Source organism: Trichomonascus vanleenenianus (genome assembly GCF_965637985.1).
Source record: "Trichomonascus vanleenenianus strain CLIB 3782 genome assembly, contig: TRVA0_021S, whole genome shotgun sequence".
Taxonomy (NCBI): domain Eukaryota; kingdom Fungi; phylum Ascomycota; class Dipodascomycetes; order Dipodascales; family Trichomonascaceae; genus Blastobotrys; species Blastobotrys vanleenenianus.
Genome location: NW_027481866.1, coordinates 131,650 through 145,402, shown reverse-complemented (window position 1 = coordinate 145,402; position 13,753 = coordinate 131,650). Strand labels below are relative to the sequence as shown.

The 13,753-nt window shown below is 48.4% G+C and overlaps 6 protein-coding genes across 6 annotated transcripts; 3 read left to right on the top strand and 3 right to left on the bottom strand.

Annotated features, from left to right (window-relative positions):
- Nucleotides 1-528: 528 nt before the first annotated feature.
- Nucleotides 529-2,019, top strand: TRVA0_021S01530 (uncharacterized protein; the record flags this gene model as incomplete). The annotated part of the gene is made up of 1 exon (XM_076685099.1): nucleotides 529-2,019. One exon carries the CDS (start codon nucleotides 529-531, stop codon nucleotides 2,017-2,019), a length of 1,491 nt encoding a protein of 496 aa, XP_076540696.1.
- Nucleotides 2,020-2,288: 269 nt separating this feature from the next.
- Nucleotides 2,289-3,653, top strand: TRVA0_021S01508 (F-box protein; the record flags this gene model as incomplete). The annotated part of the gene is made up of 1 exon (XM_076685098.1): nucleotides 2,289-3,653. The coding sequence occupies one exon, from the start codon at nucleotides 2,289-2,291 to the stop codon at nucleotides 3,651-3,653; it is 1,365 nt and encodes a 454-aa protein (XP_076540695.1).
- A 129-nt stretch (nucleotides 3,654-3,782) lies between these two features.
- On the bottom strand, nucleotides 3,783-5,924 carry VPS70 (putative zinc metalloprotease; the record flags this gene model as incomplete). Its single annotated transcript, XM_076685097.1, has 1 exon — nucleotides 3,783-5,924. The coding sequence occupies one exon, from the start codon at nucleotides 5,922-5,924 to the stop codon at nucleotides 3,783-3,785; it is 2,142 nt and encodes a 713-aa protein (XP_076540694.1).
- Nucleotides 5,925-7,298: 1,374 nt separating this feature from the next.
- Nucleotides 7,299-9,104, bottom strand: TRVA0_021S01464 (uncharacterized protein; the record flags this gene model as incomplete). The annotated part of the gene is made up of 1 exon (XM_076685096.1): nucleotides 7,299-9,104. One exon carries the CDS (start codon nucleotides 9,102-9,104, stop codon nucleotides 7,299-7,301), a length of 1,806 nt encoding a protein of 601 aa, XP_076540693.1.
- Nucleotides 9,105-9,564: 460 nt separating this feature from the next.
- On the bottom strand, nucleotides 9,565-9,762 carry TRVA0_021S01442 (uncharacterized protein; the record flags this gene model as incomplete). Its single annotated transcript, XM_076685095.1, has 2 exons — nucleotides 9,565-9,693; nucleotides 9,736-9,762. The coding sequence occupies 2 exons, from the start codon at nucleotides 9,760-9,762 to the stop codon at nucleotides 9,565-9,567; spliced, it is 156 nt and encodes a 51-aa protein (XP_076540692.1).
- Nucleotides 9,763-11,969: 2,207 nt separating this feature from the next.
- On the top strand, nucleotides 11,970-13,649 carry SKT5 (tetratricopeptide repeat protein; the record flags this gene model as incomplete). The annotated part of the gene is made up of 1 exon (XM_076685094.1): nucleotides 11,970-13,649. The coding sequence occupies one exon, from the start codon at nucleotides 11,970-11,972 to the stop codon at nucleotides 13,647-13,649; it is 1,680 nt and encodes a 559-aa protein (XP_076540691.1).
- Nucleotides 13,650-13,753: the final 104 nt, after the last annotated feature.

Here is a 13,753-nt window from a genome sequence, read left to right as displayed (position 1 = left end):
CGCTGAAAAATGGCTGGAATTTAGCAGCACAGGGTTTCTTTATAAAGGTGCTCATAGCTTCGTTTGCGTTATGGCATAAGCCGCTTATGATGGTAATAGTGAATCAAAGTTGTGGCTCTAGCTGCGCTAACAGTATGAACAGAATTGATTAAAGACATCTATACAACCAGTTGTATATTCCTCCTCAGGTTCTCGTAGTACCGTATTAACCTCGGGGCCTGAAGTAGCAATTGCGTGTAAGAGGTATTACCCCCGTTTACCACCACGCGTAGGTTATTCAGGCTTGTGCAATAGCGCAATTTTCGACGACAACATATACCTTGATCAATATTCAGTTCAAGATGGCCACAGGTAACTTAAATGGAAAAAAAGTTAAGCCAAACGAAAGTTGTTGCTGTCGACTAACCTTGTAAGTCCATCTGTTGCTAAGACAAAATTAACGCAGTAGATTTCATGAAGCAATGCAAGGAACAGCAGCAATTAGTTAATTATTCATTGTAATGGAGATGTTGGAAATATATAAACAGGATGGTTGGACGTAGGTTTACTGGGGGTGCAAGATCAAAATTGTTATTGATGCTGGAGATGGCGGTACGTTTAGTTCCCTGGAGGATTAGTCGCATATTTGCGCCAGATCCTTTACGCGGACTGAAGGATATAATTCAAGAAGGCGATGACGGAGCAGATACTCTACGAGGTAAAGCGTCACGGTCCGACTATGTCATGCTCCGTAGAAGAATAGAATCATATATTGCTGCCCATACTGCTAAGCGCTGGCACCGCCCTAGGTGGCTTCGTCGACATCGGAAGAGAGATAAGAAAGGTGAACAACAATTGATAGACCCTTTTATTGTTTTGCCGCCGGAAATAGTTCAGATTGTATTGGAATATTGTCCGTCTGAATCCATTGCAATGGCAGCAAGTGTTTGCAAGGCCTGGAGAACGTTCTGTTACGATACGTTGCTATGGCAACACAAAATAATAACTGACAGAATATATACGGCTTTTAAATTGCCAATACTAGGGACCGAATGGCGCGAGATTTACGGAAAAAAGCAATTGATGTGCAATTCCTTTCGCTACTTCGAGTTTGGCACTGTCGTCTGTCAGCGATATGTCGACGTTATTCTCTCAGACTCTCTCATGCTTACCCTCAATGGCAACCATCTCATTGATGAAGTGCGTATTTGGGATCTGTCCACCGATCGACCTTATGATATTGAGGGCTATTTGGGCGTGACGTTTCGCGAATTCTCCAGGGATATTACGCTGGACCATACCATCGATATAACCTCTGGCAATCTCGATAATGAGCAGGTTGTTCTTGGATTTAGCAATGGTGATATCGCAATTGTTCAGCTACGAACTTCTAGTGTCAGACGACTTTCTGCACATTTTGGCTACGTCTGGCAGATAAGGTTCACGGACAAATATATCGTCACAAGAGGGCATGACTATAGAATAACAATTATCGACCGGTACAATAATAACACACCAATTGCACATATTACCTGTCCTTGCGACCCTATATGTATGGAAGTTGCGGGAAATACGGTTTACGTGACGACGGGCAACACGGGACTACTGGCATGGAATATAGAGACGCTTGAGAAAGTGAGGACAGGCTGCCCGATTACTTCAAATTTACTCACTTGCACAACTCTTCATCGAGTAATATGTGGAACTCGGCAGTGGGGTACGGTAAAGGCGTGGGACTTGGAAACCCGACGGCTCGAATGTAACTTGCGTTTCCCAGGACAACTTGTTTACAGCATTTATGATCACATTGTTGCGGTTGGCGATGAATACAATGTCGAGTTTTACGATATTCTGATGAACAGGACGCTTGTAAGAGTCAATCTTAAGAAGTACCATGGTTTCGGGGAAGACTTTCAAGTTGAGCAAGTGAAGTTCAATCTCAAATTTGGCTTGCTTGCTCTAAAAAATGGATTTATTATGGTTCTTGACTTTCGCGATCCTGAAATTGAAGATGCTTTTTACAAATACCTTATGCCATGACTGTTTGACGAGGAATTAAGTTGCCGCAACGATTCTCGATTCTCAGGGGTTGCCGTTCCTTGACTGGCGAACTTTGAATATATTAATTAGCAATTATAGAAATTTTTTGAATATAAATAGACCTGGTATCTCCAGAATTCCCATCTTTTTACGCACAACTGATAACCAAAGAAGACAAAGTAATAAGAACCGGATTGAACGACTTTTTTTGCAAGAATTTATTTGAATCTCTACGAAATAAAGTGTCTATCAAAGATATATCACTCGCAATGGAAGAATCAGACATCTTTTTGAACCCAATCGCTCGGACTCACTCCTGCTTGGGCAGTGGGTCCAAGCGGCTACCAAGTCGTAAGCCATATTACTGCAACTTGGCTGCGTATGAAGCACTTTTTTATCCGCCCTCTCTCTGCGGAGATCTCCAGCTAAGAAATCAAAGAAAATTCTACAGTCAAGAGGATCCTTTTAACAAGCTCCCAGAAGAACTTGTATTAATGGTTCTTGAAAAGCTGAGTCCCTGGGGACTTGCTTCGGCTTCAACGGTCTGCAGAAAATGGCGCCGACTCTGTCACGACAATACGCTCTGGAGACACATGGTCGAGGCAGAGGAACGATACTATATGCCCTACTCTCTCCCTGTACATACGGATTGGAGGAACCTGTACATTCAGAAACAGAGAATGTACAAGGTGTTCCAGGGTATCGAGGACATTTACTGTATTGTGATGCCGGGTGCTCTGACATTCCAGGTCAGCCTAACCGATACCATCCTTCTCAGAATAGAGCTAAGCGGTCAGATGGCCCTATTTGACTGCAGCTGTGATGAATACTATCCCCTCGGGAAGAATTTCATGTTCTATCAGGAGTTCAGCCAAGCTATTACTAGGGAGCATCTTACCCCCATGACGGACGGCAAGATCGATAACCGAGAACTCATTCTCTCGTTTGCCAGCGGAGAGGTCGCCATTGTGGACTTGAAAACTTTTAAGTCCAAGCGATTCATGGTGTTTCTTGAGATCGCAATTTGCCAGCTGGAGGTTACGAGCGATTACATCGTTGCCAGGGGATTGAATCACAAAATAGCTGTGATTAACAGAAAAGATCCGAACGCAGAGATTGTACGCCTCTCGCCTAACTCGGAAGTTGTAGCAGTGGACGTTGTAGATGATACAGTGTTTGCCAGCACTGCTCGTTACGGCATTGTTGCATGGGACCTCGAGACCATGGAGCGCACTGTGCTTACCAAAGATAAGCCAACCCACATATATAACAGCAAAACGCCAAACCAACTCATCTATGGCAGCCGTGCTTTGGGGACAATCAGAATCTTTGACTTGGAGACCAAGCAGGTGACGCTTAGCAGATCGTTCAAGAAGACGATATTTGGTGTCTATGACTATATTGCGGCGGTTGGAGACGACTCAACTATTGAGTTTGTTCATATTCCGTCCGGCGAGGTGATTGCCCGTTACAATGTGTGGGACTTGCATTGTGGTGCTCTGGAGAACGCTGTTGTAGAATCTGCTTCGTTTAACTTTAAGCATTGCGTTTTGCAGATGACTGAAGGTTCGACAATTATTCTCACTTATTGCGATAAGTTTGACCAGGCTTACTTGGACTGTATGGCGCCATAATGCCATCACTTGAATTTTATATCTGTTTATATTGTTTTATATCTGTTTATATTGTGGTAACTACCGTTAATATATCATAGTTAATATTAATTAGATTGCTTACAACAAAGTGTGTGCAACCAAGTACAGTTAGGAGAGGAGATTCTTGACAGCGACAACCGAAGTTCGAATAACGTTGCTCCACTTGATGATACCAACGTCGTTTGTATCCTCAATAGCCTCGGTCAAACCTGGAAGGAGCTGCCCAGCATAGCCGGTGTATCTTCCTGGAGCAAATACAATATGCTTGAACCACGGCCGGTTCTCGAGACCCTTTTTATACAAAAACAGCCTGTCTAGCGTCTTCAGCTTGGCATTGGCGATCTTCACCCGTGCAAGAAGAGCCAGCTTGTGGAAGAACCGGTACCACGGATAATCGGTGGTGAACTCGTCCAGAAGCTTATCAGTATACGCGTCATACTTTTCGGCGGCAAAGATAAAATCGTCAAGGTCTTTCTGGAGATCCTTAAGAGCGTCAGGCTCGACCAAACCCTCTAGATCGGTAACATAGTCCTTAATAAGCTCTCCGTACTCCCGTACCTTGAACTGGACCACCTCTACTTCAGAAAGCGTCAAAGCAAGAAGACCCCAAATCTTGGTCGCCGCAGCATGGATCTTCCAGTCTACATCAAGCATGGTATCCATCCAGTGGAACGAATCGTAGTTCGAATGATACTGGTAAACAGCCCGGCTGCCCCCGCCGAATCCCATGTCAACAGAGGGGACACCCAAGTGGTCCTGGAACACAGTGTAGTCAGATCCCGAGCCCAGAGAACCGATTCGAGCTCCGCTTGTCTCGTTCCAGTACTCAAACAGCGAGTCATAGCCCTCAACCGGGCTCGAAACCCTAGCCGACACCTTTCGCAGAATCTCTTTCAGTAATGGGTTGGCAGAAGCATGGAACTGGGTACCGGAGCAAGCGCCATCGACATTAAGGTAGGCCAGAACATGCTTATCAATGAACTGAGCCTTATCCTCGCCCCATTCAGTAGAACCCAAGAGACCGTACTCCTCTCCATCCCACGAGGCAAGGTAGATAGTCCTCAGAGGCCTCCAGCCACGCTTAATAAGCTCGCCAAGCCCTCTGGCGAGCTCTACCAAAGCAGCGGAGCCCGAATTAGGGTCACTGGCGCCACCCACGATCCAAGCATCACGATGGTTGCCCAAAACAATTGCCTCATCCGGAAGAACACCATCAATCTTGGCGATAACGTTGTAGATGGGCCGGATGGCATAGTCCTGCTCGTTGTAAACATTAATTTCCAGGTCAGACGGACCGGTGGAGTAGTCAAACTCGTCAAGACCGCCTACCCAGCCTTCCCCGAGCTCCGAAGCAGGAATACCCTTGCCATTGAGCTGCTTTAACAGTGGAATAGCGTCGGCGTAGCTGATTGGCACCGACGGGATCTTGGGGATGAAGTGAGTAGGGTCCTTTCGCTCAACACCCTCTCGGCTTGGATATCCTGGCGTAGTAGGGTCACCAGGGCCATACGAAAGGTACTGAACAGACCCCCGCTGCACCGATGACGGGTTCCGGGCCGGACCCTCCGGGTAAGCCTTATCGCCTTCGTAGATAGATGCTGAGTCGTCTCCCGGGTCGGAATAGAGCAAAACCGCCGCAGCACCCAGATCCTGGGCAAACTTCACCTTGAGGCCCCGGAAATTGTGGTTATACCGTGCAATGACGACCTTGTTAGTGAAATCGACTCCCTTGCGCAGAAGCAGGTCATAGTCTTCACGCCGGCCGTAGTTTACGTAGATATATCGCCCAGTGGCGTTACCAGAAGCAGAATACCCATGGAAGGTCGGAACGAGTTGATCTTCAGGCAGGTTTGTGGTGGGGTCGTCGGGGAGCTTGTCTTCAACGAGCTTCGCCTCGTACTTGACCGAACCGTCGCTATTAAGCAACGCCACCCGGTGATCTACGGGCTTGTTGAGGTAAACGTCGTACGAGGTAATCTGGCTCTTGAGGCCGTAGCTCTTGAACTTCTCGTTTGTCCACTCAACAAGGTCTTGGTTCTCACCAGCAAGATGCCTCTCGCTGGTGTACTTCTTACTCCACTGTCTGATGGAGAGCGGGTCTACGGACCTCAAATAGGTGCGCTCAACATCGGTGAAGGACATTTTGAAGTGATGAAGGCGTCTCCAGTCTCTGCTCACGGAGGTTCGTGGCAGGAAGACGAGGTTAAACGCCAGCACAAACAGGAGGCCAAATGTAACGAAAGCCACCATACGCCTGTGGTGGGGATGGTGCTTTCTTGACTTGCCCAGGAGGGGCTGCTGTTCTAAGTCCTGCGCCATTTTCTAATACTTCTAAAGCACGGAAAGCTCAATGAAGTTCACTAAGAAGCTGCGAAAAGCTCACCAAAGCTTATCAAAGCCTGTAAAAGCTCACCAAAGCTTGTTAAAGCTCACGAAAAGCTCTTTATAAGTCACCAAAGCTTGTTAAAAGCCCACGAAAAGCTTCAGCTCTTCTAGTGTATAATAAGGAGATAATGGAGAAAAGCTCTAGCTCTTCCAGTATGCTTTAAGGAGACTATGCAGACCTTTATATGTCAGTGGCCTGTCTTGTTACGATAAGTGCGGGTTTCTGCAGGTGATAGGAGGACTCCGATAGCAACCGACATGAGCCGCACAGTTTTGTCAGCGCGCGCGCAAACCATTACATAATATCACCATCGTTCGGCATAAATGCGACATATCACCCATGCATAAAATGCATCTCCGTCGGACATTTGCCGCTTATCTTGTATAGTGGGGCAATAAGACAGTGGGATGCATATACAATATGATAGTCTAGTGTAGTAATATCGGCAGATCAATTGTACCTCCACACAGACCCCGGTGCATGACATACCGCTATATATGGGATTATAGATTGAGGAATAGATACAAGTAATCAGTCCACTGTCATTACTCTGAACGATGGATAAGTCCCCTAAGCAGTATCTAGAGCGTATTCGAGGGCCAGCCCTCGAGCTCCCGTAGCTCCGCTTCGCGGAGGATCAATTGAACTTGTTGAACTTGATTTGGTGTGATTGGCTGGGATATCCAATCACAGCGTAACAAGCTCTCGTGACAAAATCCCAACCTGTTACAACCCATTGTAACAGCGCGCAGCTTTGTAACTACTCCCTGTGACAGACGATATGTGCATTATAAATTCGAGGGCCACCCATCTCGATAACCGCATCAATTATAAGAGGATCCGTAGTACCGTTGGTGATAGCAGCTAGTAATAATACACTCAATGGTAAGTGTAGTCAACTGAAGATACCCATCGTCTCCGCAACCCAGTTGGGTCAATGGCAAGTACAGTTAATTGAAACTACCCATCTTCTCTGCGAAGCGGAGCTACGGGGGGTTTGGGGGGCTGGCCCCCCAAAGAACCGACCCTCTGAGTAAGGACACCAGCAGAGTATATATTGGATCGCATCCCCCGTAGTTCATACGTCTCCGCATAGCGGAGCCCCAAGAAGGTTTGAGGGGACTGGTCCTCCCCCAAGTAGTACCGGTAAAGATGTATCGGAGCGTAGTATCTAAAATACTATAGTTAGTAAATGTGTAGTTCATGCTACGTAGTGTATATATATGGTTAGTGTGTGATTATCGTTTTTTGAAACCAAAGAGACCCTTCTTCTTAGTCGGAGTCGACTTGGGCGTTTCCTTGGCGGCGCCCACAGTGGCAAACCTCTGCAAGCCCACCGCGGGCGAATTCGACGACGAAGAAGACTGGATCGAATTGGTCGTCCGGACGCGGCTGACGGGCGCAGACGTGCCGGGAGTAGTCAGCTCCGCCAGAGGCTCGACCGTGTTGTAAGCCTCCTCGTCCTCTTCGTTAATGGCCTGCTGTGAGCGGTTTGGCGGCGAGTCTGAAACGGTCTCGGGCTCCGGCTCGTCGAAGAAGGCCGGCTCGTTAGTGTACAAGTTCTCCTTCTCCATCTGATCTGCAGAGATCTCCTGGTAGAACAGCACATAGGCCGTCGCCATGGTCTTGCTGTCCCCAAAGAAGTTGAACACGTAGCCTGGGTCCACTGATTCTACCATTTCGTCATCAAATAGCAGCCACCCTGCATGCTCCGTTTTGACAACAGCTACGTAATGTCCATGGTACGGTCCTCCGCCAATGTGAACGACAATTCCACTAAGCTCATATAGCCTGTCCGGGTCCTGTGCGTCGTCTGTCGTGTTGAAAAGCCGGAAGTGCTTGGGGTAGTTGACCTTGTGGAACAGCTTGACGTTCCTCTGCATGTCTTCGGTAAACTTGAACCGCTTCAGATGCAGCGCCAGGATCTTGGGCAGCTTCTTGACCTTGAGCCGCTTCTCTGCCTCCTGTAGCCCGCCGCAATTATCGCAGTGGAACTTGTTTCGCTCGCTCAGCATCTCAGACTCGGAGAACTGGCGCAGGCACGAAGTCACCGAAGTGTTCTTGTCCAAGTCAATCGACAAGTCCATAAACTGCTCGTTGCGGCGCGAAACATTCTCGCAAGTGAGGCACTTGGTCTCCGAGGTCAGCTGGCCCTCAAACAGGTCGTGGATCCACTTATTTGGCTGCGACTCCTTGAGCTCCGGATGTTTGGCCGTAAGTTTGGCAGTCTCAAAATCAACATTCTCAATCACCTCGTTGAGCATGTAATTGAAGAATTCATGCGCGTCCTGGTGCATCGAAGACCTGAAAGGCTCGTTATCCCGCTTCAGAACGTGGATAAGTCGCGATGGAGACACTACGCCGACCCGGGACTCGTTCTCCGACATAGACTCGAATATGTCCTTAAGCCCCGTGAACAGAGATTCCCGCATGCCGTAATCCTGCGCAAACGAGTAATCCAAATTTACAATGGGCCCTGTCACCAAGGCAGCCCGCTTACGAGACTCCGGAGTGCCAAACGGGTCCTCCGTGAAACCCACAACAGGCAGATTCTGGCCAGGGAACCGCACGCCCAGCTTCAACCCTTCAAGGCCTTTATAGGCTGGCGGAGCTTTGGACACCAAGTGGTCTGGGAAAGGGGTTATTGGCGGGGCGTCCGGAGTCGAAGTTGAGTCCTTCTTGAAGATGCTCTTCTTGCGCCCAAGGTTCTTATCCTTGCCAGCAGAGTCTCCGTTGGGGACTGTCTGCATGCCAGCAGGTACCTGGGGCGAGTTGAGCCCGAGCTCGTTCCCCTGGGTCGAGGTATTGAGCCTCGCTGCGGCGGGGTCTACGGTAAACGGGTGGGGAGTCTCTCCGGCCACCTCCTTCTTGGGGGCCCGTTCTACGTTTTCCACGTTTGGCGGAAAGTTGAGAATGTTTTCTCGGAACGGTTTGGAGTAGTAGAGGCACTGGAGAATCGAGTTGCAGTAACACGTATTGCCGAAGTTCTCCATGCCAAATACCTTGGCGGAGCCGTCGGTCAAGCTGTCGAAATCTATCGTCATCCTCCACCACTTCTTTTGCTGTCTTCTTTGCTGCGATGTGATTTACGGTAGTAGAGATAGGGTATTAAAGATAGGGAAAGGAGAGGCAAAGCCAAGGAGAAACGGCCATGCAGCTGTACTCGGCTGCTTTTCAATGTGGAGGTTCTCCTCACTTGGGTTTAATTTGATGCACATTATGTAATTAGCCGGTATATCATACAACTTTGCCGGTCATTATTAATTAATTAATTATTACAACTGTCTGCAATCAAATTAGCGATATTATTAGCTTATTTTATTTTCCTCCTCATTGGTGCAATCCTACAGGGGGTGTAATGTTGCTATTGCCATCGGATAAATACTAGAAAGGGATGAGGGGAAATCATTCAATGCTGTCGTCTATCTTTTCACCAGATGAGCCTATTACTCCTCAGTTATTGTGCTAGATGAACCTATTACAGTAATTTTAGGGTGTTCATTTCTACGCCAGTGGCTCATAATCATCCCTGTTGAACACTCTTAGCGGAATGTACCTTTGGACAATTGGTTCTAGCACTGGCCGGAACAGCACATAAATGATTGTCGCACAGACCGCCAATAATAACAGCGTCTACAGATTAGCTCGGTATCTCGTGTATTCTACAACTCTTACAAGTATTAAATTTGCCCAAAAGTTCATGGTACAATACTACCAGGTTGCCTCTATGCCCTTTGAGTATGTTTGTGGGATGATTGGGAGGGACTTATCACTGGCACTGCGACATTGTGTGCAATATAGCAGTACATTTTGAACTCCAACAAGCTTCCAAGAAAGTACAGGATAATTGGGGGCCAGCCCCCAAACCCCCGTAGCTCCGCTCCGCGGAGGATGATGAAAGAGAGAGGGGGGGTTTGGGGGGTGAAACCCCCCTACTACGGGGTCTGGGGTGGAACCCCAGGAAAGTTTGTAACGCTGTAACTAAAAGTGTTGTTCCTGCTACGAGCTGTTGGGAGATTTCGTAACGCCGTAACTAATTCTCCACAAAGCCACCTGCAGTACCTGTACTCGAGCATGTCATTGCGCAAATTGAGCTTTAGAATAGATAGAGGAAATAATTGCCAACCATAGATTGATATTGCCAGATAATGTTTGCACGCAAGTATTTTTGTTTAGATATTACCACATTTGCACGGAAGAGTTGCCCGCAAGTACAATCTTTACCTAGTAATCAACTGTGATACTTCAAGTGGCTGCTTGCAGTTTCATCGCTAGCCGTTTGGAATATTAAGGTACCAAATCTGGCAATCTCACACAGACTACATCATAGCACATAGCAATTTCCAAATGGTAGTCACACGGCTGAAGGACTACGCATTAACCGTTTGGAGAAACGACTCTACATGTACAAGGCACAGCTACAAGGCAGTGTCGTCAGTTCCTCCGCCATCTCTTTGTCTCGTAAACTGCTACAAATGACATTACCAAATGCCTATCGTCACAGCACTCCAGCAGAGTTACGAATACAGATCTTGGCCCAACGTTATGAACCCATGAGGTTGGATTCAGGGTCATGAGAGCCTACCCAAACTGGCATCAACTGTACTGAATTGGTGTCTTGAGTTTAATGAGATTCGCATCGCTATTACAGTACAAATGAGATGTGCGGCTCACCATATCATGCATGCAGGTCTGATTATATCACACCGCGCGTATATCCCATCCCCCCAGCACGACGAATTGCATCATGTACCGGTACATGTGGGCCGGCAGTGTGTATGTATACGATACAGGCGGGAGTGGCTAAGCGATGCAGAGCAGCCAAACATTTTCAATTTACAGGCTGAATACCCTACAACAACAACGACAAAAAGCCATCACAATAGCTGGCTATACTTAGCTTGTTAGCGCTGGTTACTCCTTCCTAGACTGGGTCCTGTTTATCCTTTACCCGTTGAGTACAAATGTCTCCACTTTTTTCTTTTTTTCGCGCTCCCTTGGGAAGCAGCAGGTGAATCTCACTGCCTTTTTGTCTTACGGCCCCAATGTAGACCGAAGTGGGGTGGCTTCTCGATTACAATTATTCACCAAAATACGAAATATTACACAACCACTGTCACTATGTAAACATGTAGTGCGTAAAACGTAAAACGTGCCGTGAATTTGAAATTTCGATTGGCAAGGGGCCGAAATAGGCGTTGCAAGGGATACCCGTGCCCCCTTGAAACGCCGCAATCTCAAACAGCCGACCGCCAATGTATGTTCCATATTTAGAACCGTCCGATGTACATACGTCCACTCAGTCCTACACAACCATTACAAGCGTGCTGTCGCGCGTTGGTTACACATATATTTCGTTGTCTGCAAATACAGCGAATAGAAACCAACTGCTTCGTATTTCTCCACACCAAATTATACTCAAATTTTGCTTGTTGTTGCTTAGGCAATATATATAACCGTCGGAGGCCTTACCAAACTTTCCCCTAAATTCGTTGCAGATACTGTATTGTATTTTACCGGGGATTCCGATCTACGGTTATTAAAATTTTAAAATATCTCGACTAATCAACAAAACTTCGAAACCTCGCAGTTTGGCCCAAATTTTCAACATCTAACCAAACAACGCGAATCAATTTTTCGAAATATACCAGCGTGTATACGTAACGAAGCAGCCGCGCCGGTTACAGTTTAGACAGTACATATACATCCCTCTCGCGCACGTCACGGCCAACTCAGCCATTTTTTTCCATTTCTATACCTGGTGGATATCATCGCTATCCTCTGTATATTTTTCTATTTGCGTGTATTCGACAATATCCTAGTCGATTCGTGTGTATTCGACAAGTCTGTTCGATTCGGTGCTTTTTTGACCGTACGAAGCAAAAAAATTCATATATTGAAATACTGGGATGAGCCAGGTCACTACTCGGAACCAACCCCCACCACCTCCACCATCAGGGATGGCGGGAATGACACCACCGGGGATGTCACCGGGGATCACGACACCCCCAGGAGTACACCAACGGGCGGCATCGGGCTCGTTTGACTTTGAATACCCCCAGCCAACTCCAGGGGGCTCCCGGAGGTCTTCCGCCCAGCACCTGAGAACGGCGTCCCAAGGGTCCTTCCAAATGCCCCGAAAGCCAAGACCCCTTTCCTCGCGGTCCTCCGTGTCGTCTCTTGACTTCAATTCCGTCTACCACGGCCAGGAGGCGCCCCACCGGGCCTCAACTACCTCACCGAGCCTCAATGAGCTTGCTACGCAGTTCGCTTCGGCTTCCATGTTCGACCTGTCCCAGTCGTACATTGCACCACACATGGGTAGCTCAGCGAACCTCATGCCGCGAATCAAGACCATTGAGCTCTATCGTAAGAACGCCAAAAAGTCCAACGACCCGGTGATCCAGTTCCAGTTTGCCCAGTACATGCTCCAGACAGCTCTGCTCTCTGGAACCTCCCTGAACCCGGGGATGAACCAGTCCAATTCAACCTCTTCCATCTCCTCAGACTCTACTAATAATACGAGTGGCAATCTACCACAATCCACTTCTTCTACTTCGCTTCCCGACCGGCGGTCGAAGCACCTCTCTATCATGTCTACTTCATCGGCAATTGCGACCCTTTCGCCCCAGGAAGAAAAGAAACTCAAGGCGGATCTGCTCAAAGAGGCAATTGCCAACCTCAGAAAGCTCTCTGACAAAGGTTTTGCCGATGCTCAGTACCTGCTTGGTGACGCCTACGCTTCCGGGGCCCTGGGGAAGCCAGATCTCAAGGAATCGTTCAACCTGTTCCACCTGGCGGCTAAGCATGGTCATGCTGAGGCATCCTACCGTGCAGCTCTCTGCCTCGAGGAGGGCTGGGGCACCTCGCGCGACGTTCGACGCTCTGTTCAGTTCCTGCGGTCAGCCGCATCGCGAAACCAGCCCGGGGCTATGCTACGTCTGGGTCTCGCATGCTTCTACGGGCGCCTGGGGCTCAGCGGAAACGTGACCGTCAAGCAGGAGGGCATCAAGTGGCTAACTCGTGCAGCGGAGGCCGCCTCCGAAGTCTATCCGCAAGGACCCTACGAGCTGGCCAAGATTTACGAGGTCGGCTACCGCGATTTAATCTTCCAGGACTACGCCTACGCCGTGCAATTGTATGTTAAGTCGGCCGAACTGCACTACATCCCGGCTGCGGCGAAGCTGGGGCATGCTTATGAGTACGGTCAGCTCCAGTGCCCTCAGGATGCTGCCCTATCTATCCACTATTACACAATTGCGGCTCTAGGTGGTGATGGCAATTCCATGCTGGCCATGTGCGCGTGGTACATGGTGGGTGCAGACCCAGTGCTACCGCGAAACGAAGAAGAAGCTTATGAGTGGGCGCTGAGAGCGGCCAATTGCGGGCTTCCCAAGGCCCAGTTTGCCGCAGGGTACTTTTTAGAGAACGGCATTGGCGCCGAGAGAGATATCCTTCAGTCGACCCAGTGGTACAAGAAGGCGGCAGCCGGTGGCGACAAGCGTGCCGCGGAGCGTCTCCGCAAGTCCAGGGAGATGGGGTCAAAGTCCAAGAAGGACAAACCCGACAAGGATTGCATCATCATGTGAGCTTTTTTTCCATGGAACACGAATATTTATTAAAACCCTCCTTTGCTAGTCTAATAATAATGTCTTATAGACCCCATCAATTACGTGCTCCTTTAGTACTTGGG